Source organism: Symsagittifera roscoffensis, chromosome 1 (assembly GCF_963678635.1).
Source record: "Symsagittifera roscoffensis chromosome 1, txSymRosc1.1, whole genome shotgun sequence".
Taxonomy (NCBI): Eukaryota; Metazoa; Xenacoelomorpha; order Acoela; family Convolutidae; genus Symsagittifera; species Symsagittifera roscoffensis.
Genome location: NC_087062.1, coordinates 8,840,776 through 8,859,969, shown reverse-complemented (window position 1 = coordinate 8,859,969; position 19,194 = coordinate 8,840,776). Strand labels below are relative to the sequence as shown.

Below are 19,194 nucleotides of genomic sequence, written 5' to 3'. Positions count from 1 at the left end.
AATTAACTGGTATTTAAATTCATCATCCGAATTCAATTAAATAGGCGTGAAATTTATCGCCAAATATGGCACGTACTTATTTGGCATTTTCACATAATACGATGTGATCAAATGCAAACACAGTATGATGGAAATGGAGAGAATCAAGTCATCATTGAAGGAGCACCGAGTCATGAAATTATATTTGTAGATCTGCGTTAGATTTTGACTCTTGGTTGTGGATTTATGCGTGAGTTTGATTACACACGAGTGATTTGATTGAATCATTTGTTAGAACTCAAAATCTGTGGTTGTAAATGTCTATTGCTGTTTTTAATAAGTGGTCTAAAATTGGACGTTTGCGATGACGTGGCACTGGTTCTCCACTATGCTACTGAGCCACTTCTGCCGGAAGCGGGACTGGCCGGGTCTGTGCACGAGGGAGTTGGTCTCGAACTTGTAGAACACTTGACAGGGAAGGTGTTGCGGTCGAATCTTGGACACGACAATCGTGAAAAAGACGCGGGCGGTTGCACGGGGGATGGGCTTACGACGCGTGGGGATGCTCCAGCGCACTTGATAGCGATACCTAAATGGCATTTTCTCAATCAGTGTTGATTAATATATAGAATATGCACCCAAACTTTATATTTTGATTTGGACGTAAAAATGAGCGGCTTTATGTACAAATATTAACACATGCATCTCTCCCACCACTGAGTTTCGTGATTTCATGCGACAATAAGGTGAAGTGGCTCGAGCCAGAACTAATAGATGTTGAACTAAGAGACGCCCACGCATTTTCAAATAAATTGTGAGCGAAATCTACCGGGAAAATTTTCGCTTATATTGAATGTTTCTATAAACCGACTACCCGTTGGAACTTGTTGTGAAAAGCAAAAGAGTTTAAGTGAAATAAATGAAAGATGATTGGTCGAATGGTGAAGATACCTGAAGTCGTATTCTGTGGAATCTTCCTCTAGAAAGTCAATGCAGTATTTCCAGCTAGGCTCGTATTCCCACGTCTAAACATAACAGCCGCTTCTTGTATTATAAGATAGAGGACAACAACAACAATCAATACAAAGAATCAATATTTCAAGTGGTACAAAAATTGATTCTGAAAGCCTGACCTCGACACTTTTGTGTTTCTGCTCAGCTCTTTCGGCAGATTTTCAGCTGGCTTCTTTCAATTTCGATCCTAAGCGTGTCATTTTTTGCCAAGCAGAAATGAATACTCGCCACACAGACGAAGCCAAATAGTTTTAAAGAAAAAAGTCGTATTGTGTGGCACTAAAGGTGTTTTTGGGTTAAAAAAAATGAAGGTCGTCACCGTGTTTCGAACAATGTGAAATAATAACTACATCATACAAAATTATTCAGAGAGATGAGGGGAGGGGCATGTTTTCCCGTTTCCCACTCTATTATAAAATTGCAAAACTAACCCTAAAGTTGCCTACAAGGTGATCAAGTGACACTTCGCATATAAAAATGCTGTTCAAATCTGTCGTTCAAATGCGTCCCAGGAAACAACGCAACTCGTCAAAATACGAGAAACAGCCGACGGAACTACTCCAAAAAAGGAACATGAAGATATATCAACTAACAACTTTGGAACAAGAAGCACGATGATGATCAGCAGCGGATTTAGGGGGGAGGCAGACGCCCCCACCCCCCTCAGGGATTCGACCCCCTGCCGACCCAAAGGGTCCCCCTTTGTACTATTTTGAGATATCCATATTTGCTAACGGATTCTAAAAATTTTCTAAAGGCGCCTTTGGCGCCAATCTATACTAATTTTGTGGGGGGAGCGCGCGCCGAAAAAACGCGTTTTTTGGTCGACATTTTCCAAAAAGTGCTAAAAACGCCTTTTTTTCAAAAATTTAACTGCGGCGCCAAAAAATTGGTCAAATTGCTGTCTTTTTAATGGTTTTAGTCGACCAAAAAAAAGTGCTTAAAATCCCCCCCCCCTCGAGAAATTCCTAGATCCGCGCCTGATGATGATAATGATGATGATGATGAGTGTGACTTACAACAGCAAAAGTAATGTTAAATAATTGCCTTTAGGAAATAGTATTTCAGTAGGAGAAAATTGGAAAAGATGGAAAAGAGTCTTCATAAAGTTTAACTGGGAAGTGATTGCAGTGCAGCTTGGAAAGAAGTGTACAAGAAATAAAATGGATGGATGTGTAGTTGTACCTCCACGAACTGTTGTATCTTGTGAGTTCCCAGAGGGACTGTGAACTGCTCGTAGCTCATCCACCGGATGTCCTTCAGTCCATTCTCCCCCACAAACACCTCCTCGCTCCCCTCAACAACTTCACTCCCCTTTTCACCTCTCTCCTCTCTGTCGGCGGGGGTCTGCAAATGGAAAATGACCAAAACATAAACTTTCTAGCATTAATCTGTTGTGCATAGATGTATTAGCTTTGTCGCATTTTTAGCTAATTTGACCTTATCAGAAAAAAAGAAACTAAAAAAGGTATATCATTATTTCAAAATTTTTAAAGCAAACGCGTTTTTTATACTAACGAATCTACTTTTTTCTGGCTCTTTTCCACCCATGATAACACGTAAAACAAATGAAAAAATGGAAAACTTGAAATGTGGGGGGGGGGGGGGGGTTGGAAAAAAGCCTTTTTTCTAAACCAAAACGCATAAATTAGTCCCTCTTTCTCAAAAGTGCCTAATTAAGTGCTTGTGTAGATGGTATTTGGGTAATACCAGCCAAAGAGCTGTGGCTGGTTTTCGATTTTCGAGTGACAGTTTGCGCATATAGCTCAACTACTAAGTGAGTAGACACATAAGCTGTAGGTAGTCGATGGCGCAAATTCGATTCCCGGGGGTATTTTTTGCTTTTCGATGTATCCGTTTTTTCACTTTGCATTTTCGTGCTATTTGAAAGCTCCCATGTGTTTTGCTTGTGTTTGAGCCAAAGTAGATTAGCCTTTTTGTTAAAAGGTGCCGAGACAACTCGATCAAATTTGTAAATTTTTTCCATAAAGATTTAAACGCTTGATTTTTGTTCTTTCTTAGAGGCAAGTGATGCGAACCTCCGCTCTCTTTGAGATCAATGAACTCTGCAATTACAACACACAAAAACCATGTTTCTTCCTTAAAAATTCAATACATTTTCTCTAACTTTTCATAGAGTTCTCACCTGTGAACAGGGCTGTTGTTGCTGTCTGGTTGGTGGGGTGCTGGCATTGGCGCTGATTTGTTTGTAAGCACTGGCTATGGCCCCATCCACCAGTCTATTGGCCTCCCTTGCTGCAGAGTCCACACTCATACCCCTGTCCCCATCCCCACCTATGTGGCTGTGGTCTCTGTTGTCCTCTGGGTGATAGCCCCCCTGCAGCTGCTGCTGGTGGTAGTCCTCCCCTCCTCCTTCTCCTCCGTCTGGGGGGACATGATCTGCATTCAGTTCGACTGCTGGCGGCGCCTGAAATACCCTTGCTCCTCTCATTTCATTCACTCTACTCAACTCCAGTTTCCAACGATCACTTGGAAAACTAATTGAAGCAACTTAACAACTCCCCTATTCCAAACTAACTTGACTTAACTTATGCGATCGACCAAATCGCAGCTAGTTAGAACAAGGGGTCTTTCTGAATGTTGCTAAGACTTTCCTATTCTTATTCAACAGACAAAGTTTCTTTCACTCGTAAATAGGTATATTATTTCAAATATAGTGGACACACATCAATTTTATATCAAGAGACATTGGGGTATGGATTTATAGTTATCAAGATAGAGATTTGAGATTTTGGTTATTAGGATGGTTGGGGGTCTCAGTATGAGAGTGGTTATGAGATTTGAGAAAGTGATGAAGTGATATTTGGTATATTTTCGCTTGGCTTATATACCATAGATTTTGATATTTTCAGCATTCCATCTGTTGGTTAAACCAATCAGAAAGAAACAACACATGCTGTAATGTTTGCTTTTGGTGATATTTTATCAACCGAGCAAACACATAATTTCAAGTCAGAACATGTGGTAAAAGTTTAAGAATTATGTTTCTGATTTCAAGTCAGAACATATGGTAAAAGTTTTAATAATTGTGTTTCTGATTTCAATTCAGAACATCCAACCATCTTATAGGGTGATTGTTAAACGGTGATACCCGTTGACAAAAAATTTAAAAGCATAATATAATTTACAAAACATCAAAAATTTTTAATAAAGTTTACGTAAAGTTTTTATTCTGATTTTGGTAGTTTGTTCGTAAAGTGGCGGCTTGTAGTGTAGTCGGTTGATAGATGGCTGCTTGTAGTCGGTTGAAGAATGGCTGCTTGTAGTCTATGTGCATGTAGAGTAGAGCAGTGGCGGCGGCCAAATCACAGCTGGATACTTTTGAGAAATATAACATCAAATACAATTTTTCAAATTTGGTTTAGCGAATATACTTATCAGCGATACTGGACTATAATTGTAGAAGCATACATACTTTGTAAAGTGGCGGCGGCCAATTCACAGTTGGAGTTAAAAAATAAAAAGAACGGAGGTTAATAGATAGTCTTGAAACTAATAGTTTCCTTCCACCTGGGTTTTTAGGCTCAGATATTTATTGCTGAGGTCCTTATTTTTTTCCCGGAGCACCGTTATGGTTTTCTGCATTTGATTGATGCGATTTAAGTCGTTTATGTAATTCTTTTGCACTTGATCCGTGTAGGAGTCAAGGATCGGAGTCTGCATTTGGGCAGTTATAAAAGCTGCAGGAACACAAATATGTTGATGGGGGAGTTGTGCATTAACCAGACGGTATGCACCGTTACCGTTTTGGTAAGGGTGATAGGTGTCTATTTTAAATCGGTTAATAAAGGGAGAGAGCGCATAATTTAGACTGGTGTCAAAATTTGGTGGTTTCCTAGGGCTGAGGTTTTGTTCCTTTTTGACTTGAATCGCAATTTTTGATTCAAGTTCTAGAGAGTTTGCGGATTGGTGAACTATTACAGTTTCAGATTCTAGGTTTTTCCTAGTTGAAGAAGAGGGGAGAATTTTGAAAGGTCGGACAATTGCTTTTCTCTTTTGAATGCAATTAGAATTTTTCACTTTTGGAATTTTAAAATTGGTATTCAATTTTGGTTGATTAATCGGGTTGATTGTTTTGGATGGCATTTCCATAGGGTCATTTAGAGACAGAAGGTTTTCGAAATCGAGTAAGTCTTCTTCGAGTGGAGTTTGAAGAAGATCAGTTGGCATATCCTAAAACATAGAATAAATTAGACCGGTACAGCGGGTCGATTATTGTAATCAACTAGTTGGAGTCTAGGATAAATTTTATCCTGATTTTCGTTTTCAGAATCCTCTTGTTGAGGTGCCTGAGGCCTATGATCAAGCTCAATATTTTGATCGTTCTCATTTTAGCGAATATTGAAGTCACTATAGAAGTGAAAAGTATATTGTAAGAGGCGGCTAACATAATTTTTCCGAAATGAAGAGTTCGGCCGGTTAGTTTGTGTATGTGTAATACTTTTATTACAAATACAAGAGCGTCAAGTATAAACTTGACGAAAAGGAAAGAGGCGAATATTATTCCGCATCTTTCTAAATAGTACTGTATTGTACCAAAAACACGAGTGTACTCGTTCTTCCAAAAATCAGGTGAGATAAGATAATCTAAGTATATGTTTTGTTTAGATCCGTATTGACTACTCGAGTCCGGATAGAAGTGTTTTCTTGCATTAAGAAAAGTTTGGGATACTTTTTGTAAAATTCCCTTCATTTCAGAGTGATCAGTAATCATGCTCCAAAATTTTTGCATTTGTGCATAAGTGTAAATAGAAGCATCATGACTAGATGCAAGAGAGTGTTTTACTTGCCGTTTAATTTCTTTCGGCTTAAACAGATCTGGACCTTTTACTCTAGTAATAGAGGGTGTGAGTTCGATCCAAGAATTATCGTTATCAACATCTAGTTGATAAAGATTTAAATGTTTATCGGAGCAGTCTTGTTGATCTGCCGATTTAAAAGTTTGTCGAGTGATCGGGTCGACGAAATGAATTTTTTCGCGATACATAATTGGTATCCGATTATAGCATGCATCCATTAATTGTAATGGAGAATAAAATTTTGGGCAGTGATAGAGCCAGGCAACATTGCCATTGGTCTCTAAAAACATAGACCTATTTCGGGTCAAAATGTAGCCGGCTAAACGCGGGCTTTCGATAGAGAGCATTAAAGTATTGAGAATCATGGAGCGTTCTAACTCACATTGATTCGTTAAAAGTGCCAATTCGGCAGTTCGAAGCATGTAAAAGCTTCGAAAAAGAATATAATCTAGTTTTGTTCCTAGATGAGCTTCGTAGTCTATTTGTCCCGGTGCAAAGGGATAATTTTCATCTTTTGCGTATTTTACGTAAGTCAAATTTGGCTCCGAATGAATAATTCCTGTATTAGCACTCGGGTTTATTTGTAAACCAGTATCCATATTAAAACCGTTTTGGTATGCTATGAACAACGATTCGTATTGGGTCGGGTAGACTATTTTTGGGTGTCCACATAAAGATTGTGGTTTATTTACTATTTTTAGCATAAATTGTTGAGTGTCTCTACCTCGAGTATGGTGGTTGGATATTTTAGTAAAAGAGTCTTTTACAATATAATAATTTTCTTCATTTCGAATCATTTTTGCTTCGAATTTATTGAGAACCGAAAAAATGCAATTTTCGGGCTCGTTCCAAGTATATGCAAAAGGGTCGAGTGATGTTGTTTCACATCCGTTTTCATATACAGGACAAGGTAATGGAATGTTTTGCCAGTTATTAACGGTGCCATCTTTTAGATTGACAGTTAAGGAAATATTTTGCATGTATGATTCGAAAGTATCCAAATGGATCCAAGAACGATCGCTGCATTCGTTGTGGTATTCGCCATCAACTTTGCCTCTATTTGTATTTGTGACGATTTTTTCGTCGAAGCGAAAAGGAATATTTTCTGAGTATCCTAAGTTAACATATCCCCGTTCGGCGGCGTGCTTACAAGTATCAGGGGAAATGTGTATATCAGTTGTGATTATATTTTGGCGAGCGTCTATTCCGCTTGAATCGAAAGAATCACAAAACCATCGGATAGATTGGTGTTTTATACGACACATTGTCGCGTTAATTTTTGTGCTATAATGCCGTTGGTAAAGAGTAACCTCGGCAGTTGTGGTTTCGATATTTTCAGGTTGTATTTTGCAGGGAGCTACTTTATTAAGTGAGAACATTTTGTTCGATGTCATTAGTTGACAATCAAAATGCGCAATTTTTAGATCTTTTGCTGTATTAGCGTAGAGATTGTCTTCTGGATTAAAAGCGCAGATTTGTTGGGGAAATATTAAAAGAGCGTATATAGCTAACCAGAAAAGTTTCAATTTTTGGCGGCGGCGGAAAATAGAAATTATACTTACTCTCAGCAAATCATCGATTATTTGGTCCGTTGATTGATCAAGGTCCATTATTTCGCCTTCTTCGAGATCGGTGATTTTAGACATTATTTTTGAAATTTATTGATTTTTGCAATTGCTGAGAAGTATCAGAGGAAGGTTTTGGAGGTTGAGAAGTTTTTGAAAGAATGATTCTGGGCTTATTTTTGCTGGTTTATATAGATTAGATTCTGATAAAATTTGTTTGTTTAAGACAGGTTTTAGCAAAGCCGGCTGTTCAGTTATAATTGACATACTATACTGTGCCGTATTTGTTTTTACTGGCACGTGTCTACGGCCGTTGGGAGGGGGTTGGTTTGCAAGTTAGGACGGTAGTGATAAGCATGTTTGCTTCAACCATATGTTTTGAGTTTGCAAATAACCATATGTTCTCACCATTTGGTCAGAAATTAGTATTTTAGCAGAAGCTTTCGTCTTGAATTTATTGACTACTAACTGATTGAAAATATGGCTATAAAAGATGATGCTGATAACTGGCTCAAGTATCCAGAAAAATTAGAGCCTTTGAAAAGTATTCCGCTTTGGGATATAAGTAATGAGAGAAAGGAGGAGAGAAAAAAAATATTTGAATTTATGTATAATTCAGATCTCCTTATTTCAAGAGTAGAGTACCTACTATTCACTAACGGCAATTATTTGTTCGACGTTCCGCTTTTGCGGGAAGCCGAATGGTGGTCAGCCCAAATAATAAAATTCAATTTGGATAGGAATGCCGATATCATGTCCAATTGTTGGGAGGAAATTGACCAATTGTCCAGCGATTCAATAGAGTTGATCGGTCTGCTCCTTGGTGAGGATGTGAGTATACTTTTGATTATTTGATTACAAATTCAATAATACAGTTATATTTTGACATAAATGTTTCTGTTTCGTTTAGAAACTAATGTTTTTATTGTTGTTTTAGTTCTATAGAAGCATGTTCATGGAGAACGGACGAGAAAAGCTCGATATGCTAAAAAGGATTACAATGGCGTGGTGGCAACCCGAGCCGGTATTACAGATAGTAGCCAAAAGCAAGCAGTCAAGACAAAGTAGCGAAAAAGTGACTCTAGAATTATTGTGTGCTAATAAAATTATACATGAAATAGCGAATAATTTTGAGTCAAAGTTGCCTTGGGGCGAAATTTAAAGAAAATAAATTTATTTTTCTTATATCCATTTGTCTTTACTTTTTTGAAAATCTGGATATGAGACTAGATGGAATTGGATTTCCGAATTTTTGTGTGGGACGTTTAGTTCTTTTTGGCCTTTCTGAGCTGACTTCAGGAATAGGCGTATAGAGGCTGTTTTCGTAGTAGTTTTCTGAATTATTTGGGGACTGAGCATAATTTGAAAATCCTGCTGAATTATTAGAAAGCTGATAAAAATTTTGGGGTGGTGAAACATGAAACTGTGTTCTAATGTTCCGGTGGCTTTGCGAGCTACTTGGGCCATCGAGTTCACTTAGTTCATTTAATACACGTTTTGGGTATGGCGTAGAACTAGTAATAGGCTGTATATCTGGATTAAATGATGTTGATTCGAATAAAGTCCTTAAGTTCATAGTTTCCTGTCCGGAATCAGAACTTTGTTTTGGCGACTTATTTTGTTCAGATTCCCTAATTGTAGAATCGTGGTTTGTCATATGTTGATATCCACTAGATATCACTGGCCAATAGGAACAATTCGCGAATTCAGTCTTTTTTGGCTGATTAAAATTGTCTATTTGTCGATTTGTTAGATGATTATAAAAACCATCGGACATTGGATCGGTTGAATATTCAGTAACCAGTTTTGGCATTATGTTTTCTTTTGGGAAGTATTCAACAATATGATTACGGTGTACTATTTTTTTCTCTGAGGTTGTGTCGTTTTCTATTTTATAGTTGACATCTGTTACTTGTTCAACTACAGTATATGGGCCAGATCTTAAATGTAGCAGCTTTTGGGACCTTAAAAGCGGTTTAGATTTATTTTCCAGTAATACTTTACTGCCAATTTTGATTGGCTTACCTAGCTTATGTTGATTTCGAAAATAATGCGCTTGATTAGTGACGCGGCGGCAATGTATATAAGTATTGCTGTAAATTGTTTTAAAAAGATTCTCCCTTTTTAAAATTTCTGAGGATATTCGGTTTTGGAGTAATTTATCGATTTTCTCATTTTTTACTCTTTCTTCACTATGAACATGAGGTGAAAGGCCGGTGCAATATTCTGATATGCATCGTTTATCATTATCACGAAATAATCCTAGTTTTAGGCTTATTGGAATTTGTGGTTTAATGCCAAATACGATTTCGTATGGCGTATAACCAGTACTTGAATTGACGGCGGTGTTGTGAGCAAAAGCAAATTTGTCTGTCAGTTCTGACCAATCAGAACCAGCATCATTTATGAAATGCCTGAAATATTGAGTTAAATGTTTATTTTGGACCTCAACTTTGCCGTTTGTCCATGGTGCGTATGTAGTTCTTGGTCTAAGTGTAATACCTAATTCAAATGACCAATGAACGAAATCATTGCTTATAAAAGCACTTCCATTATCATGAATGATTTGTTGTGGAATGCCAAATGATGTGATATATTTTTCAAGGAGATTGATTGTTTCCTTTGAATCGGCGTGTTTGCAAGGATATACTTGTATATATCGAGAAAATGCGTCTACAACAACTAAACAATAGTTTTTGCCGTTACTCATTGGTCTGAGTGGACCTTTGTGGTCAATGTGAATTGTTTTCATTGGTGTTGTTTCTAGTTGACCCCATTGCTGTAAAGGAGCTTCATTTAAATCTTTTCTTTTTGGCTTGTTTTTTTGACAATCAAGACAATCGTGAAGAAGCATTTTTACCCATTTATAAAGTCCGGGCCAATAAAAGTATCTTTTAATACTTTCTAATGTTTTTGATTCTCCGTGATGACCACTTAATGGATGACTATGGGCTAGCTTGAAACTGTTGAGAAATAATGATAGGGGCAAACATATTTTTGGGGTTTGTGAGCAATCATCGTTATATTCATGAATACACAATAATTCATTTTGATTTTCAATGAACAGGAGATCAAACTGTCTAAGATAAGCTCTTATAGCTTTATCTTGATGTCGATGAGGTTTGGTTTCTGGTTTTGTACCTCTTTTGACCCATTTTTTGACAGTTTCAATTACTTGATCTTTTAATTGTTCTTGGACAATTGTTTCTACGTCAAGAGCAGCAGTTTTTGCGAAATCTGTCAATTTAATGATTAAATCTAGTGAATCATTTTTTCCTTTTTCTGAGTGCAAGCTAATTGGTTCAATTAGCTTTGATATTTTAGTTCTATTTTCAAAATCTTGTTTTGCCTGTTCAAACTCGTCAATTAGACTTTGTTCGACATTGCCCTCGCAAAGTTCTATCCACTCTTGGTTGTCAAGATCGTCATCCAGAGCGAAAAGTTCTTCAGGTATTTCTTCGTAAATATTTTGAGTTGACAATTTTTTTATTTGGTTGATTTGTTTGCCAAATTTAAAGAAATCTGTTATGTTCTGGATTGCGTTGCAAGATTCTTCATAGTAATCTGGTGCTTCTTCAATGCTGAAGTCACCTTTTTCACTTATATCTATAAGTTTCCTTTTCCCACCATGCAATTGAGCAATGATTGGATAGCAATCGTTGTGTGTTGTATTTTTGTCTTCTTTGTGAAGCACTGAATAATTTATTTGTTCTCCGGTGTCTAGAACAAATTTTATTTCATTTGGAATTGTTTTATGTTCAATTTGATATTTTTTAATATCAGCGATTGGAACATTTCGGCTTAAAAGGTCAGGGAAAGCTAAGTTTGTGCCTGGTGTGTAGATAATTTTTAGATTATGAAACTTAGTCAGCACAACCTGATATTTAAAAAATCGGTGTGAAAGTTGTCCTTTTCTGGACCATAAAAATAAAATTGGTCGATGGTCACAATACAGATATATGGGGAATGGTGAACCTATAATATAGAATTCATATGTTTGAAGAGCAGATATAATACCACACAGTTCACGATGCTGTGGTGACATTTTTTGTTCGGCTTTATCAAAAACCCTGGAGTTTGCGGATACAATTTTCTTTCCGTCTGGAAAGGCTTGGATTAAAATACATCCAGTTCCTACATTCGAAGAGTCTGCGTGAATGTGAAATGGGTAATCTGTGTTTGGGATTGCATTAGCAATATCATGGCAAAATCTGTCTTTCAATTTCTGAAAAACGGCTTCATGACATGGTAGCCATTGAAATTTGTTTTCGGTGTTTGCAAGCTCGTATAGACATTTCGCATCTACATGAAAGTTAATTATGTAAGTACTATAGAATCCCATTACTCCGAGAACACCCAGTACTTCAGTTTTAGATTCGGGTGATTTTAGGTTTTTTATATCATCTATGCGAGAAGCTATAGGAGAAAGACCTTCTTCCGATACCACGTGACCAAGGAACTTCACTTTTCGTAGGAAAAAAAATGTTTTATCGGGAGCTGCTTTAAGGTTTGCTTTACGAAGCAAAGAGTGGTATTCTCTGATAGTATCAAACATTTCGTTTTTATTTTTACTCTGTAGAAGAGTATCGTCAATATATGTTATTGCCTTTTTTGTTTTTATAAGCGGACCGAAAGCGTATCTCATTAGTTTACTAAAGAAGTTTGGAAGTGGTTTTAAACCATAAAAACCGACTTGGTAAGTATATTGTCGTCCTCCGACAATAAAACTAGTAAGTTTTTGAGCTTCTTCAGTGAGAGGTACTTGGTGATAAGCGCATGATAAATCACTGCTTGTAAAATACGAGCCATTTATCCGAGTCATCAACACCTGTAAAGGTTCAAGTGGCCAGCTACAATTACTAGTATCGGTTATTGAGTTCAGGTACCGAGCATCTAATACTAGTTTTACGTAGTCCTTTTTAGGAAGTATTATAACAGGATTTACGAACCAGGAGTTCATATCATCATTTTCGTTTAACTCGCGTATTATACCAGCTTGTATTAGCTCGTCCATTAATTTGTCGAGTTTGTCTCGTAAATGGATGGGTATTTTGCTTGGTCGTTGCTTTTTGAATGTGGCATCTTTTTTAAGGGGTATATGGAACTTGTGTTTCGTTTTTCCAATATCGTACTTATGATGAGAATATACATCAATGTCTTGTATGATGATTTGGAGTAGATCGACAAACTCATCGTCCGATAGATCACTTTGTGTGAAATCAAACTCGGAAAGGAATTGAATAGTGCTATCAATTTTTTGCTGGTTGGATGTATAATGTTCGTCTGATTTAAATGTTTCGCTTACAATAAATTTGATCAGTTGATCATTTTGTTCTTTGTTCCTATATTTTGGGAACTGGTCTCGAACGAGTGGTCTGCAAAGATTCTTTGCATCAGCCGAGAAATCGGTGGCTAGTTTGCCTTCGCTGTTACAGGCCTGAACTATATCAGAACCGATTTGTTCAAATATTTCTGATACACTTTCTGTATCGAATACTTCTAGCGCAGGCATGCTATTGAGTTCCCAACCAGGTACATAGACATAAATTGTGATTCCAGAGAATCTGAACACGTCGACGATGATTTTAGAAGCTTCTTTCCAATCCATTTTGTCTAGACCACAAGCAATTTTTGGCATTGCAATACAACGAATATTATTAGCAATCGCATGATGTTTCATTTCATCTAGTGCATAGTGAATGCTTTGATAGGTAGGTTTTTGGAAATATCTTTCCTTGGTGATCAGATTGTAAATTATCTGTCCGGAACTGGAATCTCGATAAACGATGATTTCGTTCACGCTGCTATTATTATAGCTACAAAAATCTCTCATTTTTGTATATCGTCGACAGACCATTTCGGCGAAGCCTTGGGTCATGGCTCTATCAGCAGAAATGCATTGGGCAATTGGCATGTTTGATTCGAATATGGATTGTTGTTGGAAATCGATGTATTTTATACAAGAATCATAAACTCGGCTTGTACATTCTTGTGTGGTGTTTACAATTGTGTTCAACATGAAACAACTGTCAAATTCTGAACTTTCGTTTAGAATAGTTGCTGTAAATTCATCGCAATCTTGGATTGCATATACTTTTTCTTCTCCTTGTATATCTGTTACTGCATATCCGAGTACGTCTTTATTTATGGTTACTGGGTGGTCTTGTTGATTTTCAATCAAAATCGGGAGTTTGTATTCAGTTTGAACACAAATGGTATTCATGAAAATTAAACCAGTTTTACACGTGTCTTTGTGAGGAAGAAATGTAGTTCCTTTTTTAAAATATGTTTCAGCTGTATGTTTATATAGATGCGAGGAGCGGTGTGAGATATATAGGGGATCTTTAAGTCGGATTGTTTCTATTTTAGAAACATTCGGATATTCCTTATCATTGTTTAATAAGCCATATGAGATGACACCATCTTCGGATTTTAGTTCCACTGCTGGGATATCAAAATAAAGGGCTTTAAGAAACAAATGACAGAAGTCGATTCCTAATAGATTAACAGTGCGTTCTTCTGTTATCCAGACTTTATGGTTTGTTGGATACTTTCCGTCGGTATCAAAGCATGAAACGATTGATGTATGGCCAAGCATACGAATTTCAGATCCGTTGTAAGTTTTGGCTTTACTTTGGGATTTGAAAAGAGTCAGTTTTTGTCCAATTTTGTTTAATTCTCGATAAGTTGGTTCATTTATGATACTACAAGTTGATCCTGGATCGACCATAAATTCAATTTCCAGTCCACTATTTTTATTTGTGTCTCCGGTGGCGAAATGATACAGATTGAGATAGATCCTTGCTTTTGGATTGCTATCTTCACTTGGCTTCGGAGACTTTAATAGTTTAAAGGAAACATATCTGTCAGTGCGTTACAGTAGTTAGTTTCTTCTTCTACCCAATGGGTGTTTTCAACTTGATTTTGATTCATTCTGAATCCTGGTGATCTTGATCTATCAGAATCACGACTATTTTTTCGGTTATATCCGTTTTGATTATATTGTCGACCTCTAGGATCACTGCTGGATTGCCTATTTTCTTGGTCATAATGCTGTTTTGCAGCTTGTTCGTTATCTCTGAAAGTATTTTGTTTTGGGTATTTTTCGTCATATGACTCGTTTTGCCTGGGATTGGAATTGTATGATGGCTGTTGATTATTTCTTGGATAACCGTTTTTGCTATAGTTACTATGATAACGAATACCATAGTGACTTTGATTTTGGAAATTTGGAGTATTTCCATAGTTTCCTGATTGACCGTTTTGATTTGTAAAGTTGTTGTTTCTTGACTGATCGTTTTGATGGTAATTTCTTTGATTTGAGAAATTTCGGTTACGTTTATAGTCGGTCTCAAATGACACTTTTCTATCATTTTTTATTGTTAGTTCTTTGCGAAGTTTGTTTACTTCGTCCTGGACTTGTTTCTTAGAGCATCTAGAGATAGAATGACCGTTCATCCTACAATAATCACAAAAGCGTGTATTATTTGGTCTGCCTTTTACATCCGGATCTCGGCGACGAAAGGAATGTTGTTCGTTTATGGCACTAACCTCTTGATTTTTAATCAATTTGGTTAACTCTTTTATTTGCGTTTCTAATGATGTCATTTTATCTGTCGAGGTTTTGTTTGCAGGATCAGTGGCGACGATAAAAGTTAAATCTTTTGTAATTATATGATTGGTAAACGTTCCCCATCCTGCGTTGGGGTTTTCTATCATATATTCATGAGCTTTCTGCTTCAGAGCTAAGGGTTTTAGACCTTTAACTGAGAAATCTATATACTTTTGAGTTCTTTGTCTCGTTTGTATATTTTTTTCCAATGCCTGTGCATCGGCATCAGCATGAACAGTAGTATCAATGCTTTCAGGCCAACCCTTGTCGACTGATGTTTTAATCCTATGGAAGTAATTTTTTATTAATTCGCGCTCTTGTCGAGTGGCATTTTCAGCATCAATTCGATGCTTGAAACGATCTCTACCATCAGTGAACCTTTTAAGAAAAAGATTTTTTAGTTCAGCCCAAGTAGTAGTATTAGTTACTTCATCAGTATACCATTCAAGAGCTGTTTCGGTTAATAAAGATCCAAACAAACTTTTTTGTCTGTGATCATAGTTAGGCTGAGCGCCAGAGTCTGTGGGTCGTTGCCCTAGTGAGAATACAATTTTATTCTCAACTGAAGTCCAAAAGGCTTTTGCGTTTAGGTCTGAATCATTTCCTGAGAATGATACAAAAGACAAGTTAGGATGGGTGATTGGGTGATCGGCCATCTTACTTTTTTCAAGTTAAGATATCCAATTTAAAGTTTTGAAATTTGATAATTTCAACTTTTGAAATTTTCAGCTTTTTGAAATTTGGATAAATTCAATTTTTGAGTTTTTGATAATTTCAACTTTTTGAAATTTGATAATTTCAACTTTTGAAATTTTCAATTTTTTGAAATTTTGATAATTTCAATTTTTGAACTTTTCAACTTTTTGAAATTTTGATAATTTCAATTTTTGAATTTTTGATAATTTCAACTTTTGAAATTTTCAACCTTTTGAAATTTTGATAATCTCAGTTTTTTGAGATTTTGAAAATTGAGTGAATTTTTGAAACTTGTGTGCCTCACTGGTCGCACCAAATATTCCAAACTAACTTGACTTAACTTATGCGATCGACCAAATCGCAGCTAGTTAGAACAAGGGGTCTTTCTGAATGTTGCTAAGACTTTCCTATTCTTATTCAACAGACAAAGTTTCTTTCACTCGTAAATAGGTATATTATTTCAAATATAGTGGACACACATCAATTTTATATCAAGAGACATTGGGGTATGGATTTATAGTTATCAAGATAGAGATTTGAGATTTTGGTTATTAGGATGGTTGGGGGTCTCAGTATGAGAGTGGTTATGAGATTTGAGAAAGTGATGAAGTGATATTTGGTATATTTTCGCTTGGCTTATATACCATAGATTTTGATATTTTCAGCATTCCATCTGTTGGTTAAACCAATCAGAAAGAAACAACACATGCTGTAATGTTTGCTTTTGGTGATATTTTATCAACCGAGCAAACACATAATTTCAAGTCAGAACATGTGGTAAAAGTTTAAGAATTATGTTTCTGATTTCAAGTCAGAACATATGGTAAAAGTTTTAATAATTGTGTTTCTGATTTCAATTCAGAACACCCCTTCCTTCCATCCTCCCTCCTTGCTCCCTCCCCTCCCTATTCCCTCATTGCACTGTTCCTCTTTTTCACCATATGCTGGGTCACATATGTTCATTATAACACTACTAGTAAAGCACTTTGAATCGCTGTTACATTAAAAATGCTTTTAAGCCGATCGTTCCATTAAACCGACGCAGTCTATTCATCGCATACAAGGAATCAGAGCAATTTTAGTGTACTAATGTAGCACAATCTGAGAGGGGTGATTTCTAGTTACTTTACAACAACTGCTAAACAACTGCATGCTAAGCTCAACGAATGCAGATACTCGGCAAACCTAGGCAAAAATACGAAAAAAATTAACTCGTCAAAACTTCTCATTTCTCATTGGCATCATCAACTTTAATTCCAAGAACTGAGTGAGAAGAGCATGGAAAAAATTCATTCGACCCGTAGCTTCTCATCAAGTGTCTTTGGCGCAACCGACTATTGTAAAAACAGTGGTCGGTTGTCAGTGAAAATGCACTTCCGTGCAATGTGCTTTCTGCTTTAAAAAAACCTGCCGCCCAAAACTGCTTAATAAAACTGCTCATATCAGGGCAAAGCCCTGAATGTTCCGAATACATTTGCGAGTCAATTTTCTATTTTTATTCGCAAACCATATACACAAAAATTGCTCGTATACCAGGGCAAAGTCCTGAATATTCCGATTGCCCCTTGATTGATCTCGAATAGTTTTTGTTCAAAATTTTTTGATAAACTATGATTTTTTACTGCCAATGTCAAATGCTAACATTTGAGAAGAACTAATACGACCAATAAAAGTTGGCCTCGGTTCAAACTGGAAATAGCATGAGTCCGGATAACTTGCCACGCATAAATAATCGAAACATTCAATATATTATTCGAGCAGCGTTGCAATCCGCATTTTAGTCTAGTAAAAGCTTACTCGCTCAGCAATCCAAAGATTTCCAGATCCAATGAAGAGCTCAGTCATACCCGCCCTTACAAATCAAGATACTACGGGGCAAAGGTCAAGAGACCGACGGGAAGCTGCTCCACATGCAACAACATTTTTAACAATACAAACAGGGTTTCCTGTTTTATTTTCCTGGCTCTTTTTCCTTCCCCCCACCTCATCAATAAGCATCAATTTTATGGTGTAACGAGGGGTTTTACAAGGTCCTCGTTACAAGGTTACATGAAGACCAAATACGTTTTTCATGGGCTCTTTTTCCTTTTCCCCTACCTTCTACGACCATCAATTTTATGGTGTAACGAGGAGTTTTACAAGGTTAAATATAAAGACCAAATGTGTTTGGCGCATCCTAATTAGTCCGCATGTCAATTTACATAATGATCGGACAATTTGAACAGTAACTTTACAAGTAAAAAAATTGCAGGTGGGGGGGGGGGAGGAAAAAGAGCCGATTTGACTTTTATTTAAAAGATTAGCCTGACTGGAAATTTTACCTGGGCAACTTCCGGCATTTCTCGGGGCTGAAGTGAACAAATATGTGTGAGGTAACAAAAGCAACAATTACAAATTTAAGCTCTTCTTTTCTTACTATCACACTTGTACGTTGTACCCAAGAAAAAGCAAGGAGGCACCGTAAAAGGTGTTTACTCGTTTACCCGCACAGAGTCGCATTCTCGGATTGCTGAAAAAAGTTTCGTTCCCAGATAGCAAAAAAATTAGGCACAAGAAATGGTTCGACAAAACAACGAGCCACAAAAATAGACCAAACCCACCGCGACCAGTACAAGTTTCAATAAATTTTCGGCTATCCGGGAACAAATTCCTTTTTCGGCTGTCCGGAGAATGCGGCTCCGCGGCACGCCACTCCGAAAAAGAGCTAAATCAATTTAGCGGTATAACCATTGATGTTACGAAGTTGCGAAGTTTTAATGTGGAAACAAAAAATTTTTGTTATTGGGTCTCAATGAACCACGAGCTAATGACGAGATGATCCCCCCCCCCCCCCCCCCCATATGCCAAATTTATGACAACTGGACTGCGAGAGGCGTGGACACAAATTAAAAATACACAGAATTACAGGTGGGGAAAACGGCGAGAAGAGCTCAAATTTCATATTGTTGCTGTACCAATGTAGTGTAATGATGTAATTTGTAATTCTTCAATTTTGTCACTGAATATCAATCTGAAACTGAAAACTAGCGTGTTGGTGTATGAGCAGCTTGTTAAAAGGGCACGTGCAAAATTGTGCTTTATTTATGCTTTATTTATGCTAGACTTACTTTGTATTTGTCCTTTGTTCTGTATGCCTATAAGCAGTCATGGCCGAGTGGTTAAGGCGTCTGACTCGAAATCAGATGGGATCTTCCCGCGCAGGTTCGAATCCTGCTGGCTGCGATATTTTAAAGTTTTTTAAAAAAAAGTTGAAGTTGAAAAAGTTAAAATTGTAGTTAAAGTATGAGGAACAAATCTGTTGAGAATTGTCGATTTGTTCATCACGCCAAATTTCATTGCATTATGACAACGTTGAATAGACTTTTCAGTATTGAATTTGAAAGGGGGGGGGGGACTGGAAAACAGCCTATTTATTAATTATTTATTTCGTAAGTTTGCTTTCTATTCTCGATTATGATAGGTTAATATAATAAAATTAGCCTATTTTTTGACCGGTTGTCAACTTTTT

General features: G+C 36.9%; 1 protein-coding gene and 1 non-coding gene across 4 annotated transcripts; one reads left to right on the top strand and one right to left on the bottom strand.

Moving 5' to 3' along the window:
- Positions 1-2: 2 nt before the first annotated feature.
- Positions 3-18,748, bottom strand: LOC134854206 (A-kinase anchor protein 14-like). 3 transcript variants are annotated; one of them, XM_063870378.1, is made up of 6 exons: positions 18,641-18,748; positions 18,008-18,034; positions 3,140-3,421; positions 2,179-2,340; positions 931-1,004; positions 3-568 (listed from the first exon to the last, which is right to left on the bottom strand). In XM_063870378.1, the coding sequence occupies exons 2-6, from the start codon at positions 18,023-18,025 to the stop codon at positions 325-327; spliced, it is 780 nt and encodes a 259-aa protein (XP_063726448.1). In that variant the 5' UTR covers positions 18,026-18,034; positions 18,641-18,748; the 3' UTR covers positions 3-324. The 3 variants fall into 3 exon arrangements, with proteins under 3 accessions (XP_063726448.1, XP_063726456.1, XP_063726439.1); XM_063870386.1 differs by having other exon boundaries at positions 18,008-18,055; positions 18,641-18,728; XM_063870369.1 differs by having other exon boundaries at positions 18,008-18,065; positions 18,644-18,724.
- Positions 18,749-18,826: 78 nt separating this feature from the next.
- Trnas-cga (transfer RNA serine (anticodon CGA)) lies at positions 18,827-18,908 on the top strand. The gene has a single exon. It is a non-coding gene; the product is annotated as a tRNA-Ser (tRNA).
- Positions 18,909-19,194: the final 286 nt, after the last annotated feature.

What these genes read in the sequence shown, in the direction of transcription:
- LOC134854206 (XM_063870378.1), bottom strand. An exon ending in AGATACAACAGTTCGTGGAG is followed by an intron (nt 1,005 to 2,178) that starts GTACAACTACAC and finishes TGTTATGTTTAG; the next exon opens with ACGTGGGAATACGAGCCTAG. An exon ending in TCCACAGAATACGACTTCAG is followed by an intron (nt 569 to 930) that starts GTATCTTCACCA and finishes AATGCCATTTAG; the next exon opens with GTATCGCTATCAAGTGCGCT.